The sequence below is a fragment of the Embiotoca jacksoni genome, unplaced genomic scaffold (genome assembly GCF_022577435.1).
Source record: "Embiotoca jacksoni isolate LCO1_2020_lvr unplaced genomic scaffold, fEmbJac1.0.p SCAF_3, whole genome shotgun sequence".
Taxonomy (NCBI): Eukaryota; Metazoa; Chordata; class Actinopteri; family Embiotocidae; genus Embiotoca; species Embiotoca jacksoni.
In genome coordinates, this window is record NW_027185381.1 from 20,865,526 (window position 1) to 20,883,849 (window position 18,324).

General features: G+C 39.4%; 4 protein-coding genes across 7 annotated transcripts; 2 read left to right on the forward strand and 2 right to left on the reverse strand.

Annotated features, from left to right (window-relative positions):
• Positions 1-78: 78 nt before the first annotated feature.
• Positions 79-5,003, forward strand: ccdc77 (coiled-coil domain containing 77). Of its 2 annotated transcripts, XM_069162549.1 has the most exons (12): positions 79-158; positions 964-1,013; positions 1,415-1,586; positions 1,677-1,819; positions 2,004-2,100; positions 2,693-2,783; positions 2,953-3,044; positions 3,301-3,449; positions 3,639-3,900; positions 4,051-4,176; positions 4,301-4,453; positions 4,710-5,003. In XM_069162549.1, exons 2-12 carry the CDS (start codon positions 979-981, stop codon positions 4,854-4,856), a joined length of 1,467 nt encoding a protein of 488 aa, XP_069018650.1. In that variant the 5' UTR covers positions 79-158; positions 964-978; the 3' UTR covers positions 4,857-5,003. The 2 variants fall into 2 exon arrangements, with proteins under 2 accessions (XP_069018650.1, XP_069018649.1); XM_069162548.1 differs by lacking the exon at positions 79-158 and having other exon boundaries at positions 965-1,586.
• A 1,044-nt stretch (positions 5,004-6,047) lies between these two features.
• hdhd5 (haloacid dehalogenase like hydrolase domain containing 5) lies at positions 6,048-9,335 on the forward strand. The gene is made up of 8 exons (XM_069161959.1): positions 6,048-6,360; positions 7,053-7,268; positions 7,361-7,473; positions 7,875-7,968; positions 8,048-8,081; positions 8,192-8,366; positions 8,455-8,643; positions 8,730-9,335. The coding sequence occupies exons 1-8, from the start codon at positions 6,250-6,252 to the stop codon at positions 9,151-9,153; spliced, it is 1,356 nt and encodes a 451-aa protein (XP_069018060.1). The 5' UTR covers positions 6,048-6,249; the 3' UTR covers positions 9,154-9,335.
• Positions 9,336-10,275: 940 nt separating this feature from the next.
• On the reverse strand, positions 10,276-14,700 carry rab19 (RAB19, member RAS oncogene family). Its single transcript, XM_069161964.1, has 5 exons — positions 13,874-14,700; positions 13,316-13,412; positions 12,516-12,704; positions 11,869-12,052; positions 10,276-10,838 (listed from the first exon to the last, which is right to left on the reverse strand). The coding sequence occupies exons 2-5, from the start codon at positions 13,364-13,366 to the stop codon at positions 10,564-10,566; spliced, it is 699 nt and encodes a 232-aa protein (XP_069018065.1). The 5' UTR covers positions 13,367-13,412; positions 13,874-14,700; the 3' UTR covers positions 10,276-10,563.
• A 100-nt stretch (positions 14,701-14,800) lies between these two features.
• On the reverse strand, positions 14,801-17,058 carry ccdc34 (coiled-coil domain containing 34). Of its 3 annotated transcripts, none has more exons than XM_069161960.1 (7): positions 16,940-17,058; positions 16,374-16,637; positions 16,147-16,291; positions 15,878-15,985; positions 15,599-15,757; positions 15,361-15,490; positions 14,801-15,163 (listed from the first exon to the last, which is right to left on the reverse strand). In XM_069161960.1, exons 2-7 carry the CDS (start codon positions 16,622-16,624, stop codon positions 14,961-14,963), a joined length of 996 nt encoding a protein of 331 aa, XP_069018061.1. In that variant the 5' UTR covers positions 16,625-16,637; positions 16,940-17,058; the 3' UTR covers positions 14,801-14,960. The 3 variants fall into 3 exon arrangements, with proteins under 3 accessions (XP_069018061.1, XP_069018063.1, XP_069018064.1); XM_069161962.1 differs by having other exon boundaries at positions 16,917-17,058; XM_069161963.1 differs by lacking the exon at positions 16,940-17,058 and adding an exon at positions 16,778-16,846.
• Between the last annotated feature and the right edge of the window lie 1,266 nt (positions 17,059-18,324).

Below are 18,324 nucleotides of genomic sequence, written 5' to 3' on the forward strand. Positions count from 1 at the left end.
AACAGTAGCATATATATCCCGCTAGGTGGCAAAATAACTTCCTTTCTCCAATTTGCCACGAAGAAGACGAAACGGCGGAAACTTCCGGTTTTTAAAAGTATAACATTACTGAGTCTCACCGCGGATTAAGACCCCAGACTTTTGACAGTGTGTTACGGGTATGTAAAATGGTTTACCATATTTGCTAAAGAATATAAATGTACTACAGTGGTTGCTGTTGCACTTTAATGTGCTGACTTCACAAAATACAAACAAAACGTTAAAGCGACATCCTTTGCAACGACCATTGACCTGCTCTTTTTTTTTTTTTTTCCATTTATTTTTTTTTGTGTGTGGTATTTCATTATGTCCAACTGTTTTCTGAATATGCGTTCAAAATAATAAATATGTGCAATAACACCAGACTTCTCTCAAACGTCCCGCTCCCCCTGCCGCCCTATCCGCGGCGACAGAGAAACACGATGGGCAGTACCATCATGTAGTGTGTACACATACAGTACTTACTCTGTTACCTCTCCTTTTATAGACTATAAAAACTATATGCTAAAATATTTTCATCTTTGTTATCCAATCCCAAATTTCCTATTTTAAACCATTGATTTAAAATAGGGTAGATGGTAATATTGTTGCTTTTCACCGGATTTTTTTTTTTTTCTTTTTTAATATGAATGTTTTCTAAGTGTATCATTGTTTTTTTAATTTATATTTTAGTGAGATAAAATAGGTTAATGCTGTAGGAAATGGTAAATGACTGATAGAACAACATATGACTACTGCAATTAGTGTAAAAATAAATAAATGTTTGTTTTTTTTTTATCTTGAGGAGACCTGTTGCTGGTAATATTTCACTTCCCTCCTCATAATGTCATTATGCTGAAAGTATGTGAATATTGATCCACAGACTCGTTTCCAGTGCTGATAACAACAAAGAATAATATTCCACTTGTCCACTCCTATTTTCAGTGATTTGTGCCAGGGATGGACTCTCCAACAAAACATGCAACACCACGCAGGTAAGAACATTAATTAACACACAGGGAGACGGGACGTTTTGTCGCAAGAGAATTTGTGCCATAGCACAAAGTGAGACGGATGTAATTCTCTTAACCGTAATCTCCCTGAATTATTTAGATTTATTGTGTCAGTCTGGTCCCCCACTGTTACTGTCTTATCCCACATGGATTTAGTCTTACGACTTTAATGGTTTTACATGCTGGGGTAAGCCCTTCTAAAATTTGTAGGAGACATTCAGTGTCCAGTAAAATGTTCCCGATATCGCAGGTTTTACAGTGAAGTGCCTCGACCAAATACAGGGTCAGCAGTGAGTATTAATTACCCAAATGTGTAATCTGTGTGTGGTAGTGTCATTTTTGTCTCACGCAGTCTTTTTTTTCCCCCCTCTCTACGGAACCAGCATTCATAAGGGAACCGACTCCCCACTTCCCCCGATCCAAGAGCGTCTGGCGTACCTGCGTCCGTCCAGGGAGCTGCTGGAGTTCTACAGAGAGAAGATCGCGCAGTTTGATGGTGAACACGAGGAGCTGCTTCAGATGCTGGACAAGTATAAAGGCATCACAGAAGACCAGGTTAATGTTACCAGTCATTTTATGTGACACTGATTTTCACCTGTTGCTGGAGTATATTTGTCTATGTTAACTGATCTTTACTTCTCCCAGCATAAGCTACAGTGGGAAGTACGACAGCGTGAGGGAGAGATCGCAGAGCTTCAAAATGCTCTGAGCGACATGCAGGTCTACCTTTTCCAAGAGAGAGAGCAGTCTTTGAGGCTTTACGCAGAAAATGATCGACTTAAGATCAGGTAGGTTTTCCACATATGATGAGTGAAAATGGCTGCAATAAAATTAAACCTACTCTCCCGACTTTATAAGCCTTACAAAGTGTGTGCAAGGCCTTTCATATTTATTTTTACAGTATATTACCGTTATTTTCCACTGGTGCTTCCGTACTTAAATCAGTATAACAATCCCGTCACTGTTTTAAAGAGAGTTGGAGGACAGGAAGAAAATCCAACACCTTCTTGCCCTTGTGGGTCCTGATGCAGGAGAGATCACATATTTCCACCGGGAGCCTCCTCACAAGGTGCATGCTTATTTCATCACAGGTCTTTCTCTTTGAAGAAGTTTTGACCCCCCCAGATATAGGTGTAAATAATCTCGTTCATACATTTTGGATTGGTTGGCACACATAAATAGAGCAGGGGCATTGTTAATGTTATTAGTCACACACACAATTTCCGTGTCAAAATATCTGCAGGTGAAAAGGTTGTAATAAATTAATAAAATGTGATTTCTTACATATGCATGTTCATTTCTTGTTATTTCTAACAATCACTTCTCTAGGCTTTAGCCATAAGGTGGCAGATTATTTGGTATTTCATGTGAAACACTCTTGAAGCATACTTAAACAAATTACTAGTTGCTCTTACTACTGCGTTAAAGGTTTCCAGAAAATAATACCTTATAGGCACATATTTATTAAAACATGTTTGTTTATCTCACAAAAAATAAAAGAAATTCTGTTTTATTGGAATATAGATGAGAGGAATGTAAAAGTGTCTTCTTTTTTGTGAATTAACAAAAACTTGAGTACACTGAGAACCTCAAAAAAGACAAAAATTCAGTATAATATATTTTTTAAATCCAATATAATGCATGTGATAAATCTATTTCAGGTCACTATCACACGGAGGATTGTCGAGTCCACATTGGAGGAAAATCTCAGTCTCAGGCCAACAAAGTTAAAACCTGCTGCAACCAGGAAAGGTTTGAAAAAAATAAATTCAACAAATTTGATAATATTAGTTGAGTGTATGCTGAATATATGAAAATGAAAAAGAAAAAAAAGAAAATTATTTGTTACATTTTTATTAATGAAGGCATCATAACTACTTTTGTGTTTAAACGACTGCACCACTTTGATTCCATGTTTCAGTAGAGAGCAACAGGAGAACAAAGACAGCAGACGGGGCAAATGGAGAGAGCTTGGACCAATACAAAAACAACAACCAGACGTTACTGCTACAGGTAGGCGTTTACTTAATGAATGGCACGAAATTAGATTTGGGTGCTATCATCTCTCACACACACACACAACAAAATGTATTACTCACAAGCAGCAGATGGGGGTCAGCACGTCTTTAGTTTGGAGAAGCAGGCAGCCGTACCGGAACAGAAGCTTAACATTGCACTGCTGTTGACGGAGGCAACAACAAAATGTATTTATTTGTCTGTGTTGACACAATTTTGGTGATGAGTTTTAATTTTTGGACCATGTTTCCAGGTGGATGCGCTGCAGGCTCAGATGGAGGAACAGACCCGTCTGTCCAAAGAGCAGTTAGAAGCTCTGATGGAGGATCGCAGGATTAAAACAGAGGAAGCATGTGCACAAAGGCTGAGAGACCAAGAACGCATCTCTTGTCTGACCGACAAGTGGGTCTTGTGGCGTTTATGATATCTGTATTTGTAGCTTTTTAATACTGCGACCTATAACTCGGTGTATTGTTAAAATGACACTCGTTTCAACCCATTAGTCATTTATAAAAGATGGCTCTGGACTTTTTTTTTTTTTTTTTTTTTCTGTTTCCAGCCTGACTTCATTTATTTCCTTTGACACATCAGGCTCCAGCAGATCCAGAACCTGTTGCATGAGAACACCAGAGATTTCTTGCAGCTAAAATTTGAAACACGAGCTCATGAGAAGAGCTTGATGGTGGAGAAGGATCGGCTGCTGAGGGAATTAGACTCCTGCCACAATCGTATGAGAAAGGCCGGACCTTCTGGTGCTGAAGTGGGCCGAACATGGCAGCCCAGCTGTAGCACCGCCCTGCTCCTCGCTCTGCAGCAGCCGGAGACAGAACAAGCGCATAAGGAGGAACTAAAGGTAACATTAACTATCTCTTTATGGTAAATCTAGATTTTAAAGAGTAATTTCTCTCACTATTTTACAGAGTAGTAATACTGTATAAAATCTGTTTCACACCAATAGTGAATGTCAGTGATTTGTTTTATTTACCCTGTTCTATTTTATCAGACAATCCAGGAGGAGCTGAAGCAAGCCCACCGTCTGGCACAGATGTTCAGGGAGCAGTGTATTACTCTGGAGACAGAACTGTCCCAAATCAGAGAGGAAGGGGATGTAGGCAGGGAAATATTCAAGGTACACTTCTTTGATTTATGCTTATGTCTGTAAAATCCTCATAGACATCTCCGTTAGGTTGTTTATTGATATTTTATGATGATCACCAAGTTTGTTAATGCTTATAATTTACTAATTTGTGCAGGAGCGTTCCGAAAAAATGGCCAAACGTCTCCAGCTGATGACTCAGCGTTACGAGGCATTGGAGAAGAGGAGGGTCATGGAAGTGGAAGGCTTCAAGACGGACCTGAAGCACTTAAGAGAGAAACTCAAAGATGTGGAAAAACAGCTCATCAAGGTAAAAAGACTGAAGACCGTCTCACTCGTCTTACTTTTGTGTACATTCTGTTTTCTTCATGAAAAGGTTCACAAGAAAGTTAATTTGTTTTCATCATACCAAGTTAGTTTTCTTAAGATATAAATACTATAAATCATTCTGCTTAAACAAAACTGAGGAATACTTTTACTTTTCTCCCTTCTGATATCAGAATTCACATTTAAAGTGTTTTATTATGTGTTTAAGTATTCACTGAAAGATGCCCTTCATTCTTCAGGTTACCTTGAATGTTGGGCCCAACCAGGACTTGGCCATCCTGCATGAGGTACGTCAGACCAACACCAGGACTAAAAAGGTTCAGGGTGAGCTGATGGCACTGAAAGCTAAAATCTACGGACTGGAAAATGAGTTGAGATTTAGCTGACGAACGTGCTTAGATGGCCTAAATAATGTCATCCCGTGTTTACCTCAGTTACAGATGTTTGTTATGCTGTGTTTATGAGGCAAACCTGGACTGAATGTTTTTGAGATTTTGTACTGTGGACCAATAAAAGCTTTTTGTGGTTTTAAATCAATGGACACACAGTTGCTTTATTATATCCATATATAGTGTATGTGTATAGTGAACAGTATATATCTACATGTGCATATTGAAGTTAACAAAATAACTGTTGTCACAGCCTGTTTGATCCGAGCATACACCTTTTTCTTTGTTTTTGAATTGTATTCAGTGTTCAGGTACGTAACAAACAAAAAAAACATTTTATAATGCAAAGCAAAAAAAACATAAAGAAGTGGCTTAATGAGAACTTATTATATGGGATATTTAATTTGAGGAATTTCTGTTCTCTCTAGTACACTTATAATACTTTTTAAGGTGCCCGATTATGAAAATATCAACTTTCGTATGGCTTTTAATCTGTCACAATGTAATTTCCTTAATGGGCATTTAAAAATCCCCTTTGGGTTGTAATTCTATCGGTAAAACCAAACAATTTAGCATGTGCAAGACAAAATGCATTAAAACATATTTCAAGTTATCCTAACCCAGCAACAGTGTAAATAGTAAATGGTCTGCCAGTATAAATTGAAGATAAAATAACAATAAACTCTCACGAGAGGACATGGGAAGGAAAAAAATGACTACTACGATAAAGGAGAAGTTAAGTAAAATAAAGTAGATTAAATTTGAAGAATTTTCAAATAAAACTTAAATATAACTTTTTTATGAAATATCTATTTCAATTATTGTTCCTATTTTCTTTATAAACTTTATCGAATGTGTAAAATCATGAATACAAATTGAGAACGGTTTAATGGATTTTGAATCCTCATATGTAAAATAAAATTCATTTTTGAGGTTCTTCAAAATTAAAACATGTCATGATCCGTTTAACACAAAGTCAACGATTATATTTATAATGTTGAAAAGTAAAGTCTGACCAATATAATGAACTACAGTTAAGTAGCACTTCAGTTTCATTTCTCCAAAAACGATAAACACGCGCATGTGTTTCCGGTATGTTCATATATGACGCATATCGCACCAGGACGTCGTACGTTTGGCTTCTTTGCGCATGCGCTTCCCTGCTGTTGCGCGTATTGAATATCTGAATATTGGGTACTGAATGGCAGCGACACCAGCAGCATGAGATAGCTCAGAGTTGAATGCAGCCTCTCACTTTTGCATATGTCATGACCCATTTATTAACCCGTCCGATTCTATGAGTTACCGTTAAGCTCAGCTAAATCTACCTGGTTTAACTGTCTGTGATTGTTTACCCGCCGGCGTCTCCTCCACACAAGTTCCCGGAGAAATGCAGAGAATGAAGTGTTTAAAAAGTGTCCGGCAGCTGCTCAGATCAAGCTGTGCGGGAGCAGCAAAACAAGCAAACACCTCGTCCTCGACCTCAAGAAATTACAGCCATGTAAGTGCATGCTTTGATGGCTGTTGTACTTAAACAACTTTAACATTTTTTTTTTGTTTTTGTTCCCTGTAGTTACACATCCCTACCGTAAAAGAAATGTAACACCAGGACAGAAACACAGTAAACACACTAATGGTTACTACGTTTATTACCGTCCACTTCATCAGTGTTATCTAATCCAATAAAACTCTGCTGTGTACTTTATATAGGATATTGTGGGAGCAAAGTCTCACCCAGGTCAAAGTGATGAGATCTCTCAGACTGCTCCGTGTGATATCACAAGTTAATGAACAACCTCCTGTTTTCATACCCATCATGACACTTCTCTCTGGATCTGTGAATTGACAAGAATGATATAATACAGTTAAATATATTGCGATTTGTTCTCATTTAGTTTTAGGAAAACAGTCACAGCGTGAAGAACACACCATCATATGCATAACATCAATGTGAAAAGAAGTTTACTTTTTTTATGCAATCAGAACAGCAGGATCTGCATTTGTGTTTATCACAGTCTCTGCAACAAACTCCATCATATCTTTATGCAATCTTTATGCAATTTTCCTTAAATCTTTGCATGTAATCTATTAATTAAAAATGCTTTTGAGCATCAATACTGCATCACAAGATGTAATATTGCGATACCCATACGTATTGACATTTTCTTACCCCCCTACCACTCTGTGGCCCAGGTCCCTCCTCAGGACCCCAGCTCCTTCGGGCTCCTCTTTGACATTGACGGGGTGCTGGTTCGAGGCAGGACGCTGATCCCTGCAGCCAAGCAGTGCTTCAGGAACCTGGTGGACCGCAATGGGAAATACAAAGTCCCAGTGGTGTTTGTCACCAACGCTGGGAACAGCATGAGGCAGACCAAAGCCGAACATCTGTCACATCTGCTGGATGTGGAGGTAAACTGAAGTTTTAAATCATCATCAGCTTGCTTTGTGTTGTTTTTTTTCCTTCGACATCACTCATTGGCTCTGTGTGTCCTTTATCTCAGGTATCTCCAGACCAGGTGATGCTGTCCCACAGTCCTTTGCGAATGTTTACCCAGTTCCACAAAATGTGCGTGCTGATCTCAGGACAGGGTCCTATTGAGAAAGTCGCCCACAAGTATCCTGTCTTAACTCAGGGACTCTGGTTCCTGCACTCCCTCTGGATGTTGACCTTTCAAGTGTTCAAGTTCTATTTATTTAGTGTGTTTTTGTTCATGTTCCACTTTTTTTTAATCAGTATCTAATCTTTATACCCTTTGTTCCCTTTGCTGCTTGTCTGTCTCAGTGAAACCCTTTCATAGATTTCTTGCTCTTTTTTTTGTGTAATATTGTGGGAGTTCTTTCCTTTTTTTCTCATGTTGTGTTTCTCATTAGTTCAAGTCAAAATGTGGTTATTTGAAATATAAAGGAATATAGTGAAATACACTGTAGGAACCATTATAGAAGACCAACGCAATTGTTAGAAGTATATCTTATGTTCTTCTCACCTATGTTTGACTTTAACCCACTAAACCCCAGCCTGGGCTTTGAGGATGTTGTTACTATAGATATGCTCAGAGAAGCATACCCAGTACTAGATGTTGTGGATCACAACAGAAGACCCAAAGACGGTGTAAGTAGTATTAATTCTGAAGCCAGTTTTAGTTCAGTTATAGTTAAACATCTTACTAATTGTGTGAATTGCCTTACAGATTCCACCTACCAAAGGTTTACGGCCAATAGACGGTACGTTTCCACTCGTGGACACCGCATTACGTAATTCACGACAGTTAACACTTTCTGTGTCTATGTGGCTGTTTTATGGATTTTTCTCTTTCATTTTTGTGGTCCTACAGCTGTTATCTTATTTGGTGAGCCAATCAGATGGGAGACCAACCTCCAGCTTATCATTGATGTGCTCCTAACCAATGGAAACCCAGACAATGCCTGGAGCTCCATGCGGTACCCTCACATCCCCGTCCTGGCCTGCAACATGGACCTGCTGTGGATGGCGGAGGCAAAGAATCCCAGGTGCACACGCATGTCACACTCGTATACATGTCATTTTAACTTTTAAAAGTTGCAGCAGTTATTATACATAATATTCCTTGTCTTGTAGGTTTGGTCATGGTATGTTCCTGGTGTCCTTAGAGAGTCTGTACAAGAAGGTCACAGGTTACGAGCTGAAGTACGAGGCTCTGATCGGTAAACCCAGCGTGGTGACTTATAACTACGCTGAGCTGCTGATCAGACAGCAGGCGGAGAGACTTGGCTGGGCCACGCCTGTGAAGAGGCTGTACGCTATAGGGTGAGTGACTCAGACTGCATTAGACACCTAAAAATGTGTTTGATATTTTTAGAACTATAAGTGTTATCTCTCATCTCTTTTTATAGCGACAACCCCATGGCTGACATATACGGCGCCAACCTCTACAACAGCTACCTCCAGGCCTCTCGCCACACCAAGGCCCAGATGCAGGCCAAACGTGGCGGAGCAGGTGTCGATCCCTTGGCAGAAACTGTTGACGACACCCCGAAAATGTCATCAGCAGAACTAGGCGGAGCATCAAGTGTGTATGGGGCAGAGGAGGACCTGCCCGAGGGGTGCTGCTCCATCCTGGTGTGCACAGGAGTGTACAGCAGAGACCAGCAGGAGCTGCCCTCAGACCCGGCGCAAACAGTCACAGAGCAGCGCATCTTCCACGGCCACAGGGACTTTCGCTTTGACCCCAGCCTCACGCAGCCGTCCTTCATAGTGCAGGATGTAAAGGAGGCGGTGGAGCTGGTGTTCGAGCAGGAAGGATGGCCTCTGGAGTAGAGTCTCTAAAACTCTGGCTCCATGTCACAGCTCTCCAGTCTGACCCTTAACTGGTCTTAACAGAGGCTTTGTGAGTGTACTTTTTTTGTGGGGGATTACCACAGGGGAGGTGTAGCTGTTACTGTTGTAGATCACCAATCAGCAGCAAAAAAAAAAAGCAACATTATGCAGTTTTAACACAAAATATATGAGAGTTACATTTTAAGTCAGTGGTGCATGGTAGTGTGTCAGACTGCTGCAGAGTTAATTAATAATACAAATGTCATTGTTTCTGTATGTACAGTGGACTTCATCAACATCCGTCCTTTCTTGCCTTTTTATAGATCAGATCAGTTTTTACAGCGCACATTGTGAAGAACGCAAGCATAGTTGTTGAGTTGCACACATTTTACTATGTTCAGATTTTTATAAAGTATCTGTAAATTGAGTGATGAGAGTTGAGACATAGCTCAAATGTAGTTCCACCTTTTCAGCTAGATAATGTTCAAATTAATTAATTAAGTAAGAGCTCCAGAAAGACTTATTGATTACTTATTGTTCAGATAAAAAGGGTTTTCATTCTCAACACAGTGGTTTATTTGACTTCTTGACTAGTTAGCAGTCATATTTCAGCTAAACCAAAATTGAAACTAGAGTGAATATGTAACCAATATTGCTGACAAGATTCAGTTGCCAATGTTTTCATTTAGTACCTCAGCGGTTTTATTTGAGCTTTAATTAGATGTATATTATATTAATTGGAAGTGTGGTCTTATTTTGTGAGGTTGTCAGAATTATGCAGCAGGAGTCTACTGAACTGAAAACGATGCTATTTTTATGTCAAGCGGTTGAATTGAGAATCTCATGAATGGTTAATGTGAATGTCTGTTCTAGAAGACTTTAATGACAGTTGGAGCACCAGCAAAAAATTCTTATCCTGGTTTCTTGTATATAAGCGACAGGTAAAGCAATGTATGATGAAGGTTAGTTAAATTGCAGGTTTAAACTATGGAACTCTGGTAATGCACTGTAAAAGCCATACTGGGTCAAATTAAAAGAGGATGAAAGGAACAAAAAGTTTTCCGTCTTTTGAAAATGTTGTGTTTACTGTGGTGCTGTCGTAGTACAGAGTCCTCCAGTGTGGTTTGTTAAGATATTTAGCAGCAGTTATCCCCAGAAGAATATTACAAAAGACATTTGATGAGCACCCACCATTTGCATGTGTTACCGATTCTCCTTACTGTATAAATATTGAAAGTCAAAACATATATAAAAACTACATTCTCACACACACACACACACACACACAATGCAACATACAATTTCTCTTTAAATATTTTTCCTTGTATGGTAAAGAAACCTTTCAAACACGGGTAAATTAAATATTCAGGCTGCAACCGTCTTCATCGACACATCCCTGTTTCAGCCGGATCAGCACCCACATTTTTTATCTGAAGACACAGCACCTTGAACTGGGTGAGAGCTGTTACTCAACATGAACTGAGCTGAGTCTTGAGAGGCCTCGTCGGTGATGGTCACGCCACTGCGTGCCATCAGCTCCCGGGCCATGAGGGTGAAGGCAGCCTCCACGTTCTGGGCCTCCTTGGCTGAGGTTTCCAAAGCAGCCAGCGCACTGTTGTTTTCGGCCAGAGTGCACGCGTCCTCGAACAACACCTGCCTCTGAGCGTGGAGGTCGGCTTTATTACCTGCAGTGAACAGAACAGAACAATAGCGGTGACAACAAGTAGGGGGAGCAGATATCTGCAGCTATCCAGTAATCGGGGGTGAAAAGTAAATGCTGAGCACCTGACGGGTATAAAGGGTCAATTAAAAAGGTCCTGCAACAAAATCATGATCTGACACCGTCTCTATTGAAAGTTTTTTGTTAAAATGCCCCCAAAATTTGAAAAATATCTGTCTTTCGCAAACCAACAGTAAATAACCCACAAAATATACCGTTTATAATTATACATGACAAATTAAAATATCACATCTCAACATTTGAAAGGCATTAATCAGAGAATGTTGAGCTTTTTAATGCCGGAAAATGACTGAACTGATGAAATATCAAAATAGTCAATGAATATATTGTTTAGTCGACTCATTGTATGTGTGAGCAACAGCTGATGAAACCAATACTGATTATCGGACAACTGTTTTTTTTTCAAATATTGTCAAATTAATATACAAAAAGTGAAAAATATCCATCCTGGACCCAATGAGAACTTCAAATGTCTTGTTAAAAATCCCAAACCCAAATGTACTGACTTTACGATAAGCAAAAAAATCTTAACACTAAAAATGGTGAAACTGCAGAATGAGTTATTATTTGAAAAAATTGTTTAAATGGCTGATTATCAAAATAGTTGATTAATGGACTAACACTTGATGCACAAACAGGATTATAAATGGCATCATCTGATCCTTAGCATATACACATACATATATACATAAGGGATTTAGTCCACAATAACCAATAAAAGAGTCTTAGTCTCAAAATCAGCTGTGATATAAATTAAGTATCCAAGTATCATTTCTAAAAATACAAACTTCAAAGTGTCCGACTTCTCCAATTGTTGTATTGCAAGAAAAACAATATGTATTTTAATATAAATAACCGATTTAAAAACATCACATATGGAACATGATGGATGCCGTTAATGAAGGGACCCTAGAATATGTTTTAGGTTTTACTAACCAACATAAGTTAGTCCAGCCTACTTTGATTTTACGCACCAATGAGTATCAGGACCACGCTAGCAGCTCCGTACTGCTCCACCTCCCTGATCCAGTGGGGAACAGATTCAAATGTGCTGCGGCGGCTGATGTCGTAGGCCACCATCGCCCCGTGGGCACTGCGATAGTAGCTCTGAGTTATGGTGCGGAAACGCTCCTGTCCTGCGGTGTCCCACACCTGCATCTGCAATCACACAAATATGTGATAACCAGTTACACAGTGTGGGTTAAGTTCCTCCAAAATATACTTCCTAAGGTACCCAGATGTGCCGTGAACTATGTTTGAAGGTTATCAGTCCTTTTTGAACAACGTTTGTTGGAAGATATTCATTCGGTTAACAAGCCAACACACCCAGAAAGCTAACACACACACACACGCATGACATCATCTGAAAGAGGCAGTCAGTCACTCTGCTTTCTCTAAAGGGAAAAGAAACAGATCAACTGAAACAAGCAGAGGGATTATTTACTTAAAGACAAGAGTATGCACACAAACACATCTCACATATTCATGTATTTCTATAATATAAAAGATCTATTTTAATGCCTGTGGAATTGAGTGTGCATTACCAGCTGTGATCTTGAGGATGCAAACTGAAATAAAACCTGAATGAAAAAAAGAGATAAAAAAAATGACAGTAACCAACCTTCACCTTCTTGCCATCAATATCCAGGGTACGAACAGTGAAGTCGACCCCGATGGTGTTTTGCTGCCTCTCAATAAAGATGCCAGACTTGAAGCGTTGCACCACGCAGGTTTTCCCAACATCAGAGTCCCCGACCAGGATGATTTTATAAAGAAAATCAAAAGAGTCCTCAATCTCCGGCCCAGCAGGCTGCATGGTGACACGAGGGATTTATAAAGAAAAGAAAACACTGACTCTGAAACACAAGATCCAAGACCTCTGTGCCTCTATGCAAGAAAACTGGTTCTTTCCAAGTTGTGTCAATAATAACTGAGACTATTTGCAGAAACAGCAGTCACATCCTTGTAAAAAAAAAAAAAAAAGGAGAAATCAGGGTTCTTCCAGCTCTAGCATAACAGGCAGTGTGGTTCCAGGTGAATATTGTCCCATTTAGAAATTAGAAAAATACTAAAAGACCTGGAATGACCTGTTACATCCAGTTTAACAGCTTGTTTGTGTCCTCTGTCATTCTAACACCATTCACAGTCTCTACTCAACAGGCAAAACAAACAAAATCCTCTTAATCATCCCATAGTAAAGGACTCCTTTTCTTTTCCTGGAAAACAAGTCAAAGTCAGAATCCAAAAGCTTTTTCTTCATCCTGACCTTCTTTCTGTATCGGTGCTACACTGTCAGCGACATTCTTCAAGTCTAATCACAAGTGTCATTTCCACTTCTGCCCTTTAGACCGTCTGTCTTTATGCCTGTTACCTCTCACCTGCTCACTTTTATTCTGGCACCGTTTGAGACACGCCTCCTACCTGTCTCGGTAGGTGTGATCTCCAACTGCCAGCCCACCTGCACCACTGCATCTTGGGTTTGGATTTTCTTTAGAGGCTCTGTAATAGGACACAATACCTGGAAGAGGCAGATTTAAAATTCATTTGGAAAAGCACTGTGTTACAGGATTGAGCTACATGAATAAACGGTTAAAACGTACCATATTGTCATTAATTAAACTCTGAAAACAAACTTCTGTCTTTATAGGAAACGGTTTTGCTTATAAGGCTCAGTGTGAAAATAACGCCCAGCAAACAGCTTAAACCACTCCTGTAACGTAACGACTCATGACAGAATGTAAACACTTTAAGTCTTTGTCTTAGCAGCTGTCCGCTAAACCCCACAATGATTTATTTAACCTTTTAAAAATGCCATACTTTATTAGCTTTCTCCCTGACCACTGTCAACCAACACATTCCACAGCAGTCAACAACAGAAAGGTGTTGACCACAGAATGAGACACACCAAAACACAACAGATAAAAATACAACAGAATGGGTTAGAGATGGTTATAGCAGTATAAATTGAAATGATTTTACCTCAGGCTTCGCACATTGGCATCAGAGTGAGATGCTGAAACCGAAGGAGTATACTGCTCTGAATCAGTCTCTCTCTCTTTCTCTCTCCACCCCCTCACTAGTGTCTGTCGTCATCTCAGCCCACAGAAGAACAAGGCACAGCTGGACACAGAGCAATGTGTGAATGTGAGTGGCACTTGACTGAGCTGGGTCTATCTATGGCTGTAACCACCGACCACCTTCTTTCTGTGGTGTCATTATTAAATGCAATGAAAATAGTTTTTGTTTACCACTCAGTGATGGAACAAATAGAGTGATGGAGAGCTTTGACAATGCTTCTTTTATCCAAATTTAAAAATATTTATAGGATAACATTTATAGGATAATACAAAATATATTCCAGTCTTTTAGATGTGAAGCCAGCATTTTGTTTTTTAGACATCAATATGGTAGGAAAGCTAACTTAAACCTGCAGTGGGGAGCTTTTGTCACCCCCTTTCTGCCAGTGAGAGTAATTACAAAAACAATGTCGACACCTGCTAACATCACAGGCTCCGTTGCAGCCTCCATAGCTGTAAAACGGTGGATCAATTATCTTGAGGTGTAACAATCCCCACGAAATGACTCTATTCACTATCAGAATTGGATGCATTCAGCTGGTGTGCATGCTCTGTCCATTGAGCATGCCCAGTATACATTTATCCAGCCATTGTGGGGATGTCTCACCAGAAACCAGATTTTAAAAGTCAGTATACTTTGAAATACAGAGATCTATCTGGCGGTGAAAGGCTTGATCAGCTTTGTGTGCACTCATTTATCAATGGTTTGAATGTAATGGATGTTCTTTTACATGTAAAAGTCCCGCACTGTAGCTTTAAGTATCAGAGCAAATTATAAACATCTCTCTAAAATCATGTAAACATTTGAAATCTACAACATTCAGAAAGCTTTACATACAAACTAAGGCTTTATTGCGAAACAGAAATCCCTCCATGACACAGCAGAGTCTCAATTCAGGAGACGTGGTGGTGGAGAGGAGTCGTGCTGAAATTATATTGGGGGCGTAACTAAGCTACCATATCATCGTTATAGACGTTGGCCTGCTGTGTCATCTCCTCTGCAGCAAATGTGCTGCTCTCACAGTGTTTCTCAGTTTACGAGCGGTGCCAGAGATCTGGTGGCTTTTTTTCTGGTTCTGAGTTTTCTTGCCGGATGTGTTTTTCGGTGATGTTTCTGGAGGAGGGACGTGAATCGGCTTCCAGGGGATCGGATTGTAGAAGCTCGGTGATGGGTATGATTTGTCGTAGGGACCTGGAGAACAACAAATCAATAAAATATTGACACAAAATAAATATTCTATCTACATTCTCTGCGAGGCAGATATCTAATTTTACTCTTACTGTTACTGGATAACACACTGCACTTAGATTTGATCCATTTTAAGGTGTCAGTAAATCAAAAAATAAGGAGGCACAGTTAACAATTCCCAGATTCTTAAATGACCTTACTTGCTGGGTAGCGAGGAGATTTGGGACTAGCTCTGCTTTTTTCATTTGCTTTTGCCTGCCATTCCCTAAACTTCTCTTCTGCCCGCCTGCGACGCTCCTTTTCCTGCTTCTCCTTCAGGGCAGCTTCCTCCTGTCAAAAATAAATATATATATGTATGTGTATATATATATGTTTATTCATGAATTTAAGAACTTAATCTTTTCAGAAGGATACATAATTGTAAAAGAGCCACATTACCTTTTCCTTCTTTTCCTTTTCTGTTTTTTCTTGATTCTTTTTCAGCAGCCAGTCTTTGTACTTTTGCTGAGCTTTCTGTTCAATCTCTCTTTGTTTCTCCTGCTGCCTCTGCATCTCCTCCTCCTCTTTCCTTTGTTTGAGAAGTTGCTCATGCTTCTCCTAAGAATGGAAAAAGATAACAGATGATTATTAGCATAGTAGATAACTGGAACATTGCTGTGTGCATGTGCAATCTTGAAAACTTGCGGTTTTACTGGGTTTTGAGAAGCAGTTCTGCACCTGTTCTCTTTTTAGCTTCAGCCATCCTTGGATCTTCTCATCCACGGCAATCTTTTTCTGTTCCTGCTCTCTTTCTTGTTGTTCTTTCTTCTCTTTGAGTATGTACTCCTTAATTCATGAGATATATAAAAAAAATGTTTTTTTAAAAGTAAGTGATTCAGAAGCAACGATAAAGAAAAAGGCAGCTCCCCAAAAAACTAAGGAAAGGAAGAAAAGTAATAATATATTTTTTAGTACAGGAATTGAGATTAAGAGTAATGGTGGCTTACCTCTTCTGCTTTCTTCTCCAGTCTACGGCGGTCCTTTTTGGCTTTGTTCACCACCCACATTTCCCACGCAGTAAGCGTGTGTGAGGCTGCGGGCTGCACATCTGGACTGAACATCAGCTCCGAGGACGTTTTTGGTAGCTCACAGCTATAAAACAAACACAAATCTACATGTATTAACACCGCGCGGCATGCACAGGTCAGAGAAGCTTTAAAAACGTCTGCAGTACCTGACTGGCGAGAGGGAGAGCCCTGGGGAAGTCTGCTGAGCCGAGATGGACTCCAGGTCCTCTTCATCGCTGTCGAAACTGTCATGATAGATGGGAGAGAGCAGAGAAAACGTGTCTTCGTCGTCGGACAGGACGCCGTCGTCCAAGCCTTGATACGTGTGGACGTCTCTCCCCTGGCTAGTCTTGACAGGGGTCGAGCTGAAGCCCTTGGACGCAGAGGCAGGGCAGTCGGGCATCTTCCCTGCAGACATTAGTAGCCGACGTCTGCAGCGAAACACACGAAGTCCAATCAAGAAAGCGAAACGTCTTCTGTACGCTACTTGACAGTAGAGAACACAGGTACAATAATACATAATAATAATAATACATAATAATAATAATAATAATAATAATATAATGCACACCACGTTGTCCAAACTTTCGCATTTAGACACACTGGGCTAATATTAGCATAACAGCTAGTTGGCTAACTTTAGCAATAAACTGTTTGATTCCGTTAAATACTAACTACTAGCGTGGCTGTTTGCAGCGTCCTTAACTCACTTCGAAAGAAAACTGCTTATCACCTTTGTGGTAAAATTCAAGAGGAAAAGTCTCGCTTTGCAGTTCGTTTTCCTTTCAAGCTCTCGGTGTACCGAAGAGGGGCAAGAACTGATTTACAACAACTTTATTTCCCATGATACACCGCACCCCCACGCTCAACTGGACGTTGCTTCCGTAACCATGGTGAAGCGTGACGCCGTCTTCTCTGCTGTTTTAAACATCGCTGTTGTTTTTAATTTGAACTTAGTTAATCTTTACATGTCTGCTGGGCTTTAACGACAAAATTTTCCTTTTAATTTTTTTTTTTTTTTTTTTTTAATTTAATAAAATTTTTATTTGTAATAATGTCATGAATAACACGCATGTTACATGCAAAAAAATAATGACAATTAATATTTTTAAAAGGTGGGTATTAAAAGAGACATTGTAGCTATTCTTATTTTCTATTGTAGTTATAATTTGATTTTACATTATAGATATTGTTGCTTTTTAATTCTTAGTTCATAATGTATATTTGGTACTTTTATTTATATATCTAAATGATTTGGTGAGGGGATGTAGCTGCAGGTCTTTGTTCTGCAACTAAACAATTGAATGAATCTTGATTGAAACTCTTTTCAGCTTGATTACAATTTACCTCCCACTCAAAAAATATTTTCATTGACTTTCTTGTCAAATATACTGTTTTTAAACATCTAAGATTATTTAGGCCTATATAAGACAGTATTGCTACTATTCATGAGCTTTTTCTTAGTAAAGAAAGAGATAAAGGTTAGACATGTTACCCACACCAAACATTTCTGAGAAATGGGGAAAGACCTTAAAGAAATAAGATGTATTGAAGGAAAGTTCTTGCAGGGTTTTCTGGAGGTTGTTTTGCAACATGTTTGTCATTAAATGCTGCATGATTTAAAATTATTGGACTTATGGGTGTACTTAGACCAAGAAAGGTGAGTTTGAATAAAACCCTGTGGATATTTTTTTTCAAACAATAAGTTTACTGGCCACTGTGATATGAGGCAGTTGTTGTCGATCTCATATCTCTGACCCAGTTGCAGTTAACTTGCCTGTGCACACGGTTTCCGTCCCACTTAACATTATCAGTCTAATTATCAGCAGGCGAGCCAAAATGAGCTCGTACAGTGAGGGGCTGCTTTCACAAAGACATGTGACATTTTGTGAGTGTTTGTAATAAGATGCAGCACTCAGTTTTTTTAAAAGTTTTTTTATTGTATTTTACGTATTTAATTTGCTAAATCCCACTGCAACCTTGTGTTTTGTGGAGTCCTGTCAAACAATGTTCATTCCAAACAAATACTACTGTGAGTCTATCAAGCAAGTCTTTAGGTTATTGTTTAAAATCAAGATAGATTAGAGTAACCATGGCTGGATTAACCTCTTGGGAAGC